The 14106-nt window shown below is 33.8% G+C and overlaps 1 protein-coding gene across 1 annotated transcript in view; it reads left to right on the forward strand.

Annotated features, from left to right (window-relative positions):
* Positions 1-14106, forward strand: part of ADCY2 (adenylate cyclase 2) — a 523876-nt gene that overhangs the window by 394250 nt on the left and 115520 nt on the right. Inside the window, exons 6-9 of the mRNA XM_072605397.1 lie at positions 1262-1373; positions 3212-3339; positions 12648-12806; positions 13436-13568. Of these exons, the coding sequence (XP_072461498.1) occupies positions 1262-1373; positions 3212-3339; positions 12648-12806; positions 13436-13568 (532 nt within the window). The remainder of the gene's footprint in view (positions 1-1261; positions 1374-3211; positions 3340-12647; positions 12807-13435; positions 13569-14106) is intronic.

Below are 14106 nucleotides of genomic sequence, written 5' to 3' on the forward strand. Positions count from 1 at the left end.
TCGTTGTCAGTCCTTCATTCTCAAAGAGGATTAATGACATCATGCGGATGATGTCTTGACTGTTTTGTGAACTGGATTTAAGTGAGGAAGAGTTATACAAAGTCGTCCGCCTCACTCTTTCCTCCAAAATCATCAGAATCTGGTGGCAAAGCAAAAGTCAAGACAGCTGGTGATGGCCCAACCCTTGAATTCATACTATATCACAATTACTTGAAGGAATTTGGACTAACTAACCTTGAGAAGAAAAATACTAGGGTTGAATCTAACAGTTCTTGTCATATATTTTAGAGTCTATCATGCAAAAAACAAAAAAAGAATGTGATATGTTCTGTTGTTCCTAGAGCACGTAACTAGGAGGGATGAGTATGCTAGAGAAATAAATACAAGGTAAAATACTAAATAAGGTATGAGCAGGAAGGTAAAGGGGACATATTCAATGGAAAAACAAATCTTTGTTTAGGAAATAAATCTTAACAGTTTAGAGCTATCTAGAAGTAGAATGAGATGCCATGATAAGTGAAAGGTTCCTCTTCACTTGTCCCTAAGATAATGTTGGATGGCTGCTTGGGAATACGGTAAAGAAAATTCCTTTATGGATATGGAATAGATGGTCTTTAATTTTATGACCTTGGGAGTCACCATTATTATAGATTTCATTGAATTGTACTTTATTCGTATAGAATGCTTCACAAACGTTAATATCTTTTATTCTCACAACAGCCTTCTGAGGCAGGTAGTGCAAATATTATTCCTGTTTACAGATAAAGCAACTGAGCCTGAGAGATTAAGTGAAAGGTCATTTAATAAATAAGAGGTAACTATGGCTCTCAGTCACAAATCCAGGGATCTTTCCACTATTCCATGTGGTCTGAGGTCTTCCTAAGTATATATTCTACTATGTCTTCGGCACAACTTATTTTTTCTGATCCCCAATAATGATTCTACAAATGTTAATGGTGTCATGACCAACAATAGATAAAATGCAAAGGTCAAACTAGAAAATTAAGCATAAAAAAGTAAGTGGTTGCTTTACATCTTTGAAAGAACACCCAACTTCAGTAAGCTCTGTTTTTGCAAAGTATTCAAAATAAGGAAGAATTCAAGACTTTTCTCAGGGAAATTATATTCACCATGTGAAATTAGTAAACTGGTGATCATTTATGGGGAAATTATTTTTTCATAATAAACTGGTGACCATTTATGGGTAAATATTTTTTCCTAATAAATATATTTTCAAGCACCAATTCCTTTATTTTGATAGCATATTATATGCTGACATTGTTGGATTCACCCGTCTGGCTAGTGACTGCTCTCCAGGAGAACTGGTGCACATGCTGAATGAACTCTTTGGAAAGTTTGATCAAATTGCTAAGGTAAGTCACTGATGGGAAAAAGTACCCTCTGCTTCATTGACTTGCTCCTGCTCCTTTTTAAAAGTTCGTCTTTTCAAATCTTTTTAGTGTTCGTCTTTTCAGAAAAATCTCTGAATCCATTTGTAAACCAACTACCTCACTATTACACTCTTTCTTCTAGAGATCTATAGCATGCCTCTGCAGTGACGAAAATCACTTTCTTAGCTAGCACAGCATGAAATTTTATTTCAGCATAAATCAACAGTGACCAGTACTAGTGCCCTGCAACAGAGTTCTGTGTTGCTTTTCATGAATTGATCCAACCTCACAGAATGACACTAAAAATGAATTGAAGTGTAAACAAAGAGTGGGGAAGGGGAAATAGGAAAGAAAATAGGGAAGGAGAAAGATTAATGGATTTCAAACCAATTCATACTTTTGGAGAAACTAGAAATTAGTTAACTACTTCTTACTTGCACATCAATAGATCAACAATATGGCTTCTTCAACCTATCTAGGACCTAGTAAATAATATGTCTTCGGACATTACTGGAAGCTTGAATGAAAAAAAGGCACATTTTGTCTTGTCATTTTAATCCAATTAAGTGCATCACAAGCAACTAAGCAGTGCAGCAAACAGAGTGCTGGATACAGAATCAGGAAGACCTGAGTTGAAACGTAGCTGTAGACACGTACTAGCTGTATGCCCTTGGCGAGTCACTTAACCTCTGTCTGTTACAGTATAGCACAGTATTACCTTTCTTTTTCAGGACTTTAGTTCTGTAGCATCTCTTCTAGAACCTACTTCCTGAACTCAGCACTCACAGGTTAGAGGCTGAGATCCTCCAGGAGATGTTGTGGGGACCAAATGAGATAATATTTGTGAAGTACTTTACGAAACTTAAAACGCTATATAAACAATTCCTTTGATTTTCTTGACCTTTTGTACTTCCAAATTAATTTTATTATTTTTCTAGCAATTCATCATTAATAATGAAATGAAAATGGAAAGTATCTCAAGCAAATGAGAGCTTAGTACCCTGAGTTTAATGCCAACTTAAAACTATGGAAAATTAATTCATTTGTTTTATTTTTATGAATTTCATATTATAGTGAGATTCATAACCTGTGTTTATAAAGTAGCAAAGGGAGACCTTATTAAGAGATAATTGTTTGCCTTCTTACACTAAGTGGTCAGGCATTGTTAAACACAGAATTTATGTTGTCTGAAGTAGACATCAAAATAAGCACTGGCTTCTACTTTTATTTTCTGAAAGAAGAAAAGAGGGCATACTGGGCAGGTTAACTCAGATTGAAGATTAAATTTAAAATAAATATGGGCTTTTTCTTTCTCCTTTTATGAGTATGTCCATCCATGTGTGTATGTATAAACTTTTATGAGGAACTCTAAGTTTCTTTCCTGGAGCCATTTTTTGCATTTTATTTGTATTATGGTAATACATGTAATAGTAGAAAGTCCTTATGTAAAGTTAGAAATGAGAAGAGGAAGGGTTGCATTGAAAACTATAGAAAGGATCAGACCAGAGTCAATTGACCAAATAGAATTTAATTCTTTTTAAAAAATGTTATATGCCAACTTCTGAGTAAGTATAGACCAGTCTAGATCATTCTGCCCACTCTCCTGCTGTCCCTTTCTCTCCTTACCTTCTTCTCCTTTTCCAAAATGGGTGAGAAACAGTAATGGAAAATCTTTCTGACTTGATTTTTTTTCTTTCACCTCAAGCATAGATGACTATATATTATTATCAGTAAGAATAAAGCCCTTTGTATTACATGAATCTAAATATCATACCAGTGTGTAAGGACTTCATGCTACTTCTATCATGTTTTTCTTTCAGGAAAATGAATGCATGAGAATCAAAATTCTAGGAGACTGCTACTATTGTGTTTCTGGCCTCCCTATATCTCTTCCAAACCATGCCAAGAATTGTGTGAAAATGGGACTAGACATGTGTGAAGCCATAAAGTAGGTGCAAAGAAAATATTTACTCTTAAAATTAAAATGACCTAAAATTTTCATCCTTGGATGTACTACTCCTTTACAATAGTTATAGGTACATTTAAAAAGTTCTGTATTATTTGTGAAAATAACAAGGCTAAAAGAAAATGCATGTTCAACAAGTAGACAATGACTAAATAAATGAGGGTCTATTAACATAATGGGATATTACTATGCCATGAAAAAATGATGAGTAGTAAGAATTCAGAGAGCCATGGGGAAAACTTCATGAAGTGATGCAGAATGAAGGAAGTTGCCCTAAAATGATGAAGCATACGATGACCACAACAGTGTTAATGAAACCAGTTTGGAGAGTTAACATTCAATGTTTGTACCACACTGCTCAAGCTCTCCTTTCTGTTAACAAGCCATAGCCCTTTTTTTCCTTAGGGAATATACTTTCTAGAATGGACTTTTTCAGTGATTGCTGGGAAGTATCTTGTATCAAAATAAAATATCCGTCTTTTTAAGAGACATGGAAGCATAAAACATTGAAGCTGAAATCTTAGGTTACTTCTAGTATCAACCATTTATGTTACATATGAGGAAAATGTTTCTATCCCTTAATACTTTTAGAAGCCAAAGAACATAACAGTAAGATGATGGGAATTAGAGCTAGATGGAACTTTAAAGAGATTGTCTCTAGTCTAAATCTTTCATTTGGCAATTAAGAAAATAGAGGTCTGCTCTGGGGGTATCACAGTTACTCGGGCGCTAGACCTGGAGTCAGTAAGACCTGAGTTCAAATTCAGCCTCAGACACTTACTAGCTGTGTGAGCTTGGGCAAGTCACTTAACTTCTGCTTGCCTAATTTTTCTCAGCTGTAAAAAGAAGATAGTATTATCACAAATCTCACTGGGTTGTTGTGAGGAATAAATGAGAAAATAAGTATGTCACTTAGCACAGTGCCTGACATATAGTAGGCAATATATAAATGCTAGCTATCATTATTATCATTATTATTTATTTGTATTATTTGATTCACTGGTCCTTTAGTGGAGGGAGCAAGGCAAAAATTTAGTTTGTTAATTATTATGACTTAGGAATAGTAATTTATAATTTTTCATATTGCTATTTTAAAGAACATAATGTACGCTTACTCAAATACTTTCACTCTAAATAGAAGTAATAATTATGTCTGTGCATCCTAGTCTTCTACATTCTTCCATTAATGATTTTTTTAAAAAAATTAAGTGAGTAAGCCACGTGTGGAGATGTCAGCATATACATGTCAATATGTGTCTATGATAGAACCATATATGAAGAGAGAGTTAGCAGGAAATAGCTTAAACTGAGGTGGAGAGTGATCGAAAGATATTTATAAATAAGGTTTTCCATCCTTTCAAGTAGACAGAATAAGACAGCTTTGGTAACGGGAGGAAGGAACAAGTGATGGTTTCAGTCTAACGGCGAATTTCTCTAATCAATACTCGTAGGGTTACAGGAGCCTTGCTTTCTAGTTTAGTGCTAATTCCCATGCCTGGCTATCAGAAAACTCGGTTCATCAGCACAATAGGAGATATAGGAGGAAATGGAAAATAAGGGAAAACCAAGAGCTGACTAGAGAAGAGGGAATGTAAACTTACTCTCTAATTGCTGTCACTAGAAGCATTTGAAAACACTTTGCTCTTTCATGAATTTAAACCTTTAATTTTCCTGAAGTCAAAATGTCTGCTTCACGCCAAAAACCAGTTTCTTGAGCAGGGATCCTGCTTTCTGGATGGAACGTGAGTGGTGTTCTTCAGTCCCAAAAGGAACTTCGGTGTGATTATTAGATCGAACAGAAAGGGAAAGCTGAGTGAAGGCAGAAGAAAGTCTTTATAATCAAGGGAATTTTTGCCCTTCAATGTCTTTTCAAAATCTGATAGGAGGGAATATTTAAAGGAGAAAATATGTAGGTAAATATTGTTTTTTTCTTATTTATTCCATAGGTTCTCCAAGGGTAATTATATTACAATTATTTCTGCATATTGATGAACTATCAGGAAAATGAAACTAGAATCCTTTCATTATATCAAACATTTCAAAAATATATTTCATATGGCTCTGATCAGAAATCTTAATGAACCAAAAAGTGGAAAATATGCCCAGGAATGTTTTTCATTGTCTCTTTAAGCCCAGTTTAAGAGAATTGTTTTCTCTGTTTGCCTGTCAGGGTACTTTAGGGTATTCTCTTACCACTGTTATCTGCCATGCTGAAAACTGATTGGGTGACATTCTTTGTGATGTGGTACTTTATACCACTACAGATTATCATCAGCAGACTTGAAAAAATTAAGATTATCTTACTGGATACTATAAACAAATTAAGGGAGCAAAGAATACTTCATCTGTAAGATTTATGGAGAATGAAGGAATGTATGACCAAACAAGAGATGGAGAACATTATGGAATGCAAAATGAATTAAATTGAAATTAAATTAAATCAATGTAATCAAATTGAATTCAACATTAAATTGAAATGTTTTTGCAAAAAAAAAAAAAAGCCAGTACAATCAAGAATAGAAGGGAAGCAAAAAACTGGGAAAGAATTTTTACAATTAGTGTCTGTGATAAAGGCCTCATTTCTGAAATATATAGAGAACTGGGTAAAATTTTCAAGAATATTATCCATTCCCCAATTGATAAATGCTCAAGGATATGAAAAGGCAGTTTTCAGAGGAATAAATTAAAGCTATCTATAGTCATATAAAAAAATACTCTGAATCACTATTGATGAGAGAGATGCACATCAAAACAATTCTGAGATACCATATTACAACTATCAGATTGACTAATATGACAAAAGAGGAAAATGATAAGTGTTGGAGAAGATGTGGGAGAGTTGGAGTACTAATTCATTGCTTTTGAAGTTGTGAACTGATCCAGCCATTCTGGAGAGCAATTTTGAACTATGCCTAAAGGAGTATAAAAATGTGTATTCCCTTTGTCCCAGCAATACCACATCTAGGGCTGTATCCCAAAGAGATAATAAAAATGGGAAAAGGACCTACGTGTATAAAAATACTTATAGGAGCTTTTTTTTGTGATGACCAACAGCTGGAAACTGAGGGAATACCCATCAATTGGGGAATAGCTGAGTAAGTTGTGGTATATGAATGTAATGGAATACTATTGTGCTATAAGAAATGATGAACATGTAGACTTCAGAAAAACCTGAAAAAATTTATTTGACTGATGCAGAGTGAACTAAGCAGAACCAGAAGAACATTGTACATAGTAACATCCACAGTGTGTGATGACTGGATTTGATAGACTTAGCCCTTCTCAACAATGCAAGGTTCTAAAACAATTCTCAAGGACTCATGATGGAAAATACTACCCACATCCAAAGAAAGAACTATGGAGTCTGAATGCAGAGCTAAGCAGATTATTTTCTTTTTGTTTTATTTTGTTTTGTCTTTTTCATGGTTCCTTCCATTCATTCTAATTCTCCTATTATACAACAGACCTAATGTGAAAATAGACTTAATAGGAATGTGTATGTAGAGTCTATATCAGATTGCATGCCCTCTTGGGAAGGGGGTAAGGGAAGGATGGGGAGAAAATTTAAAACTTACGGAAGAAAATGTTGAAAATTAAAAATAAATTAATTAACTTTAAAAACAGAAGTTATATGAAAAATTGTAAGAGAAATAAACTGGAAACCAAAAAAAAAAATTCTCTTACTGGCACAAAAGTAAAGAAATACATGAGAAATAAAAATTAGAAATTTGTGCCTGATTTATATAGCTAAATATTTTATGGATTAAATATATGTATATTCATATTTTATACCTTGTCAGCTTTCCAAAAAGATTGTGCACAGCTAGTTTATTGATATTTCTCAAAACAAGAAAGATATTTTATATTGCTATTGCAAATTTTATAAAAACGATCATATGAATTTTTGATGCAGCCATTAGGTTATGTCTGCAAGAAATAAAAACAATTGTTCCATTGAATCATCATAGTCAAGATCAGTCTACATGAAGGAATGAGATATTTGAGCAGCTGCTTTAGGAAGCTTGTTGTTTAACTAAATAGACCGGTACATTCAACCATAATAATCAGTACATTAGTCTCGCACAGACTTAATGTCTTCCCTTGGCTAGGAGCCTAATTTGGTTTTTTCTGGCAATATTTGGGTAACTGACACAGTTAAAATTTTATTTTCTCATGCATATTAAAAATAAATTGAAAGTTATATTTCTATGATAAATCTTTTAGGATTATTGCTTTAAACTGCCCAGCCTTTCAAAGAGGAAGCCCAGAAATTTCTTCACAAATTGGTCATTCACGTTTGCCTTACTCACCTAACTGGTTGAACAAACCTTGATAGTTTTTATTTTTGAAAAAAATTCTCTTGGGGAAAAATAATACTTTCTATGTGTTCTTATGAGGGATCTTTATTTCATACTAAGTGAGCCTGTTTTCTCTGTGTCAGCAAGCAGGAAGGGCAACTTTGAGTTGGTTTAATACCATTTTTAGACGTTTTTGGTTTCCCATCTAGTGACTTAGAATGCCACTACCTCCTCTTTATGCCAAGGCAATAAGCAGTTCCAATTTTCTTCATGTTTTCTCCTAAAGTGCAATTCTTACATTGTCTCTCGACTGAAGATAACAACTTAAATACAATGTGATCACATATCTTTTTTACGTATTCTTTTCATGGATATTTTACATGCATATTGAAATAATCCTAAATCCAATGCTATATTTTATTTTCTTCTTTTCTCCTTTCTTTTATGCTTTTGGTTTGTAGTGTTAGTCAAAAAGTCGTGCCATAATCATTTTTAAAAATCAATTATTTAGAATAAGAAACTTTAAAATGAGTAATGTGATATATTGACTGCTAGAATGACTGAAAGCTGGACTTAGAATCAGGAAGTCTGAAGTTCACGTTAAACATCAGACACTTGCTGTGTTATCCTGGACAAGTCACTTAACTATTCAAGCACCTTTTCTTATCTGTAAAATCGGAGTAATAATATAAATTATGCCAAAGAATTGTTGTGAGAACCAAAGGAGAAAACATGTAGAGTGGCTTTATAAACCTTAAAACATCATATAAATGCTAGCCATTATTATTGTCGCTGTTGTTATCATGTAAAATACTGAAGTTTTTAAGGAGAGTTTTCTTTGATGACGAAAGTGATGTCTGTTAGCTAGCTCTGTGATACTATCTTGCATACCTTAGTTTTTACGTTTTTCTAAAAAAGAAGTAGGGAAGGAGTGTTGTGATCTGCTATTAAGTTTCCCACATTGATAAAATCACAGTTTTGTGGGGGATTTTTCATATTAGCATGTTGTATTTATACAGAACTAGGTATTAAGGATAGGAAAAAGTAATTCTTTGTGAGGGAATTAAAATCTGTTTGCAAAGATAAGACATATAGAGCAAAAATATAAGTAATAATTTTATTCTATATGCCAAATGCATGGTACAAACAGTAAGTCCTGCAGAAGTTTTAAGAAAGAAGTAGGGTGTGTGTGTGTGTGTGTGTGTGTGTGTGTGTGTGTGTGTGTGTTATATATGCACACATACATATACACAACAATGTACATGTGTATGTTTGTGTGAGCTGCTGCGAATGGGAATGAGGAAACTCTCTCTACCAATGCAGATAGATAATCATTCTGTTACTTCTGAGTCTTAGAGAATTGCCTAGGTCATGGAAAAGATAAATTTGCCTAATTTTATAGATCTGGTGTTGGAGGCTGATTTGAACTCCTTTCTATCCATTCTGTCATGCTGGTCATATATAAGAACGTATGTAAATGTACTGTCTCTCTCCCAAGTTTTGTTAACATAATTTGTTTATAATCATTAAATTTTAAAATATCTGATTCTAAAATCTTCCCACCTCCTACCCTCCCCCCAAATCCTTACTAGCATGTGCTAAGATTGAAACTAAAGAGCAGATATAAAAGGCAGATGTTTTAGAAGACTTCCATCAAAGATGGATAGCTAAGTGGGAGGGAGACTATTCAGCTCCCCAACAGCTACTCCAGGAAAAAACTGGTTTGCACTACATCAAAAAAATCCTATAATAGAGTATGCCAGAACTGTACAAAAAGTCATCCAGAAAAACCTATAGGTAATATAAAAATAATTCCCTCAAATAAAGTGAGAACTATGTACCATGAGTAGCATGAAAGAATCTATTGCTGAAGGCAGCAAGAATATAAGAATCCCCAAGATTGGAGTAGGGAGAGACTTGGAAGCCTCAGGGACAATTCCCAGGTACCTAACACTCTCTCCTGAATCCTGAAATGCCAGAATGTACCCAAAGACTCAGCAAAATCTCAGCCATTCAGTGGGGTTTAACCAGATGTTGATGTGCTAAAAATTTAACAGTTGGCCTAAAAGCTGATTTGAGCTGGCTCTAACACACTCCTCGATTTAACCCCAAGAGTTAGAAGGTCAGCAAAGAGCCCATGGAATGCAGAGCTAGATGAAACTGGTTTGACCAATGCATTAAAAAATTCAGCAGAGGCTCAAGTGTGACCTTGGAAGAGAGCCCTAGTTTTAAGTTACTAAGTCTGAAAAGATAAATACATCAAAGAAAATGTTAAACATTATCAAATTATTACAAATAAGAAATAAGCACTTATTAAGTGCCTATTATATGCCAGGTACTATTTTAAGCATTTTCTGACATTTCATTTTTTTAATCTAATCAAATCTAACTCCATAACTGTAGACAGTGACTCAAAGGGGAAAAAATACATTATCATGTAGTACATGAATACATAGAAGAAGTGAAATAAGAGATAAAAAATTAAATAAAAACTTCAGAAGAAATAATTTTAAGGACCATAAGTTGCCTAGAAGAGTGGTAGCTCATCCAAAAACATGAACTCCCTGAAAAGAAGGATAAACCAAACAGAAATTAAAGCCTTCATGAGACAGCAAGATATATTAGAACAAAAATGAAATATCGAAAATAGAATAAAATTTAGGATATTATATATGAAAAACAAATATCCTTGAATAGATATAATTTAAAAATAACTACACTCCCTGAAAACTATCATTTTTAAAAGTCTGAATGTTATTTCAAGAAATTATAAGGTAAAACTGCTTAGATATATCAGAACCAGAGGACCAAGTAAATACAGAAAGATACACAGATCATTTCCTGAAAAGAATCCATATAACCCCCCCAAAAAATATCTTAGGGATGACATAATCAAAAATCACCTTCCACTATGTTAAACAAAAAATACTGTAAGCATTCAGAAAGAAGTTCAAATGCCAAGTGATTATAGTCAGGATCACGTAAGACCTGGCAGCTGGTACTAAACTCATTCTGTAAAGCTAGGATAATCCTATGGGATGGAGAGGGGAGGAATTAACCTCTAATGCAGTGGTTCTCAAAATTTTCTTGTCAAGATTCCTTTAAATTCTTAAAACTCAGAAGACACCAATTAGTTTTTGTTTCTGTGAGTTATATCTATCGCTATCGAGCTGAACTGCCAGGTATTCAAACTATGCTTCAGAGAGCACAACTCTGATGGGCTGGCCATGTTGTTCAAATGCAAAATGTATGCTTGCCCAAAAGACTATTTTATGAAGAACTCTCATGGAGCAGGAGATCACATGGTGACCAGAAGAAGAGATACAAGGACACTCTCAAGGTCTCTCTCAAGAACTTTGGATTTTACTGCAACATGGGAGACACTGGCACAGGATCACTCAGCATGGTGTGTCCACATAAGAAAAAGTGCTGCGCTCTTTGAGGAAAGCAGAATTGAGACAGCACAAAGTAAACACAGGATGCGCAAATTTGGGATATCCACCCCAAATATTCATGTGGATTATCTGTGCCCAACCTGTGGTAGAGCATTCCAAGCTCTTACTGGTCTGATCAACCACAGTTGGGCACACTGAAATTTCATTTTATCACGGTGATGTCATTTTGGTCCCCTTAGAAGACAAAGTAGAACACAACCAACTATATCTATCATTATTGTATTTTAAATTAAAACCTGAATTTAAAAAATATTTAATTAATTTAAAAATAACATGTAAACTCATTAGATGTTAACATAAATAACATTTTTGTAAAAATAACTACATTTTCCAAAACAAAAGTTAGTGAGAATGGCATTGTTTTGAATATTTTGTAAAACTCTTTAATGTCTAACTTAGTATAGGCTTCTCATTTCTGCCTCTGTATTCAATCTTTAAAAATATGTTGTTTTGATTGAAATATATGATGAAAATTTGAAGTAACACAGATAAGAAATTGGACAAGAAAAGATTTATTTGATTAGACAAATAATATCTGAGTATTTACATGGAAATAGTTTTTATCTTGAAGACCCCGGGTGTCCTCGTACTACCCTCTGAGAACTGCTGCTTTCATGGACTAGAGGAACTTAGAAGCAACTCAGATGAATATACCAGAACTAAATAGTAACTCTGAAATAAAAAAAAAAGAGATGAGTCCAAAGAAAACTGGAAAGAAATGACAAAGGAGATGATTTCTGGGTAGTGTGAACTGACCCAGAGTTAAGTGAGCAAAACCATGAAAACAATTTATACAAGAACGTTGTAAAGAGAAACTTTAAGAGATTTTTTTAAAAATTCTGATCAAATAAATGACCAATAATGTTTCCAGAGGATGTATGATGAAGTGTTTGGGGCAAGAAGTAAGGGGTACATGTTAGGCTTAGCAAAATGATGCCACAATGAAACAGCCATTGGAATGTTTTTGAAAAAAAAGCACAGAACAGAATAGGAGGAAAGTTCTGAAGGAAACACAAACAAGTAGAACAATTTTGAAAGTAGCATTTAGAAAGTATTTTATTTTTAAAAAAGGAGTATGAAATGGAAATAGGTGGCTACATATAAAATCCTCATTTGTATTCTGTATTTCAAAAAAAGCAGCTGATTTGGTTACTCAGGTTAATCAAAATATTTCTAATCCTTTCTCCTCCTCATACTTCTTATTTTTTTCAAAAATGATCACTGTCTATTCTTGTCCTTTAATCAAGATAATTTGTAAATTAATATGGATGCTGCTGTATTATTCTTTGCTCTTCCCTTCCTTAAAGTCCCTAGTCTCTGCCTTTTAGTTAACCTCTGTTAGAGGGAAGAATACCACATGTCCACTTTTTTGACTTCTATCAGTTGTCTCATACAACATAATCCAGTTGGTGACAGCATTATTTTTAAACTATATGAAAAAGAAATGTGATAGAATGTCAGCTGACACGATCATTGTTGGGAGATGGGAAAAGAAAGGCTATTTTATCCATTTCATACAGTTTTTTCTTCTGTTTAGGAAAGTAAGAGATGCAACTGGAGTTGATATCAACATGCGTGTGGGAGTACACTCTGGGAATGTCCTCTGTGGTGTGATTGGTTTGCAGAAGTGGCAGTATGATGTCTGGTCTCATGATGTTACACTAGCAAATCACATGGAAGCTGGTGGTGTTCCAGGGTATGGCAAATTGATTACCTCCACTACTTAAATCCTCATTCTTGACCTGGTTCTTGTTTGACAAAATCCTCACCCCCAACATATATTTATAAGTTATTAAATAGATGTGAATTATTACATTTGATGACATTTTTGGTTTAATAATTTGTCCCTTATCAAAAAGCTAAGATGGATAAAACCTTAAATTTGATTCCCAATGTTTTAATATCATTTCTCCCAAGATACTTCTTTGATCTGAGCATTGAAAAAGAAAAAAAATGCTTTGTATGTGGTTCATTGAACTTCCTGCATAAAACTTTTACATAAGTTTCATCAAAAATCTTTATGCCTGAGGTAGAATTGGATGTAACCAAAATTTTCAGTTGGCACAAAGATCCAATTTAAATCCCCTTGTTTTTGTATATGGAAGAGAGCACTTCAGCACCAGTTACTGATGCTGCTAAAATAGACATCACAAGCTGTCAGATTGGAGATACTCAGCCTTTCACTGATGTTCAGTTCCTACTTGTACCCATAGCTTTCCTTTCACCATTAAAATGGGAAAATATTTGTCAAAGTAAAAATTATTTTAACACCACACCAAGATCATTTTCATATTGTCCTGATCAGATTTAAAAATCTAATTGCAGGCGTGTTCACATTACTTCAGTCACATTAGAGCACTTGAATGGAGCTTACAAAGTAGAAGAAGGAGATGGAGATATCAGGGACCCATATCTGAAGGAACATTATGTCAAAACCTATTTTGTGATCAACCCCAAGGTCAGTATTGAGATGAATAGTCTGTGGATGATTTTGAAACTATTATTTCTAAGATAAAACTGTCAGGAAAAAAAAACAGCAGAAATGTAAAGATTTCAATAATTTTATAAGCCACTAATAAAGTCCTAGGAATATAGAAGATTCTCAACAAATATTTATGGAGTTGAGTTCAATATTTCTTCTTTGTGAGCCCATAATCTTATCTTTGTAATTTTCATAAAATTGTGTTTTATTTTTCTAACCATGTTGAGGGGGAGATACTTTGAAGTCACTGCACTTAAGCACAATCAACAAGACTAATTTGAAATCAGCACTGCGTTTTTGAAGATATACCCATTAATGGTGGCTTTGAACCATCTGTTAATCAAGCTTTATTAATTACTCACAACATATACAAATAGATAATGATGCCTTTAATAGATGGACATCTATTCATCCATCAACACTTCTTAAGAATACAAAGATAGATACAATACAGATCCTGTTCTAAAGGAACTTAAAGGGGCAGAGCTAGATATAAACTACTAGTTGCAATACA

The sequence above is a fragment of the Notamacropus eugenii genome, chromosome 4 (assembly GCF_028372415.1).
Source record: "Notamacropus eugenii isolate mMacEug1 chromosome 4, mMacEug1.pri_v2, whole genome shotgun sequence".
Classification (NCBI taxonomy): Eukaryota; Metazoa; Chordata; class Mammalia; order Diprotodontia; family Macropodidae; genus Notamacropus; species Notamacropus eugenii.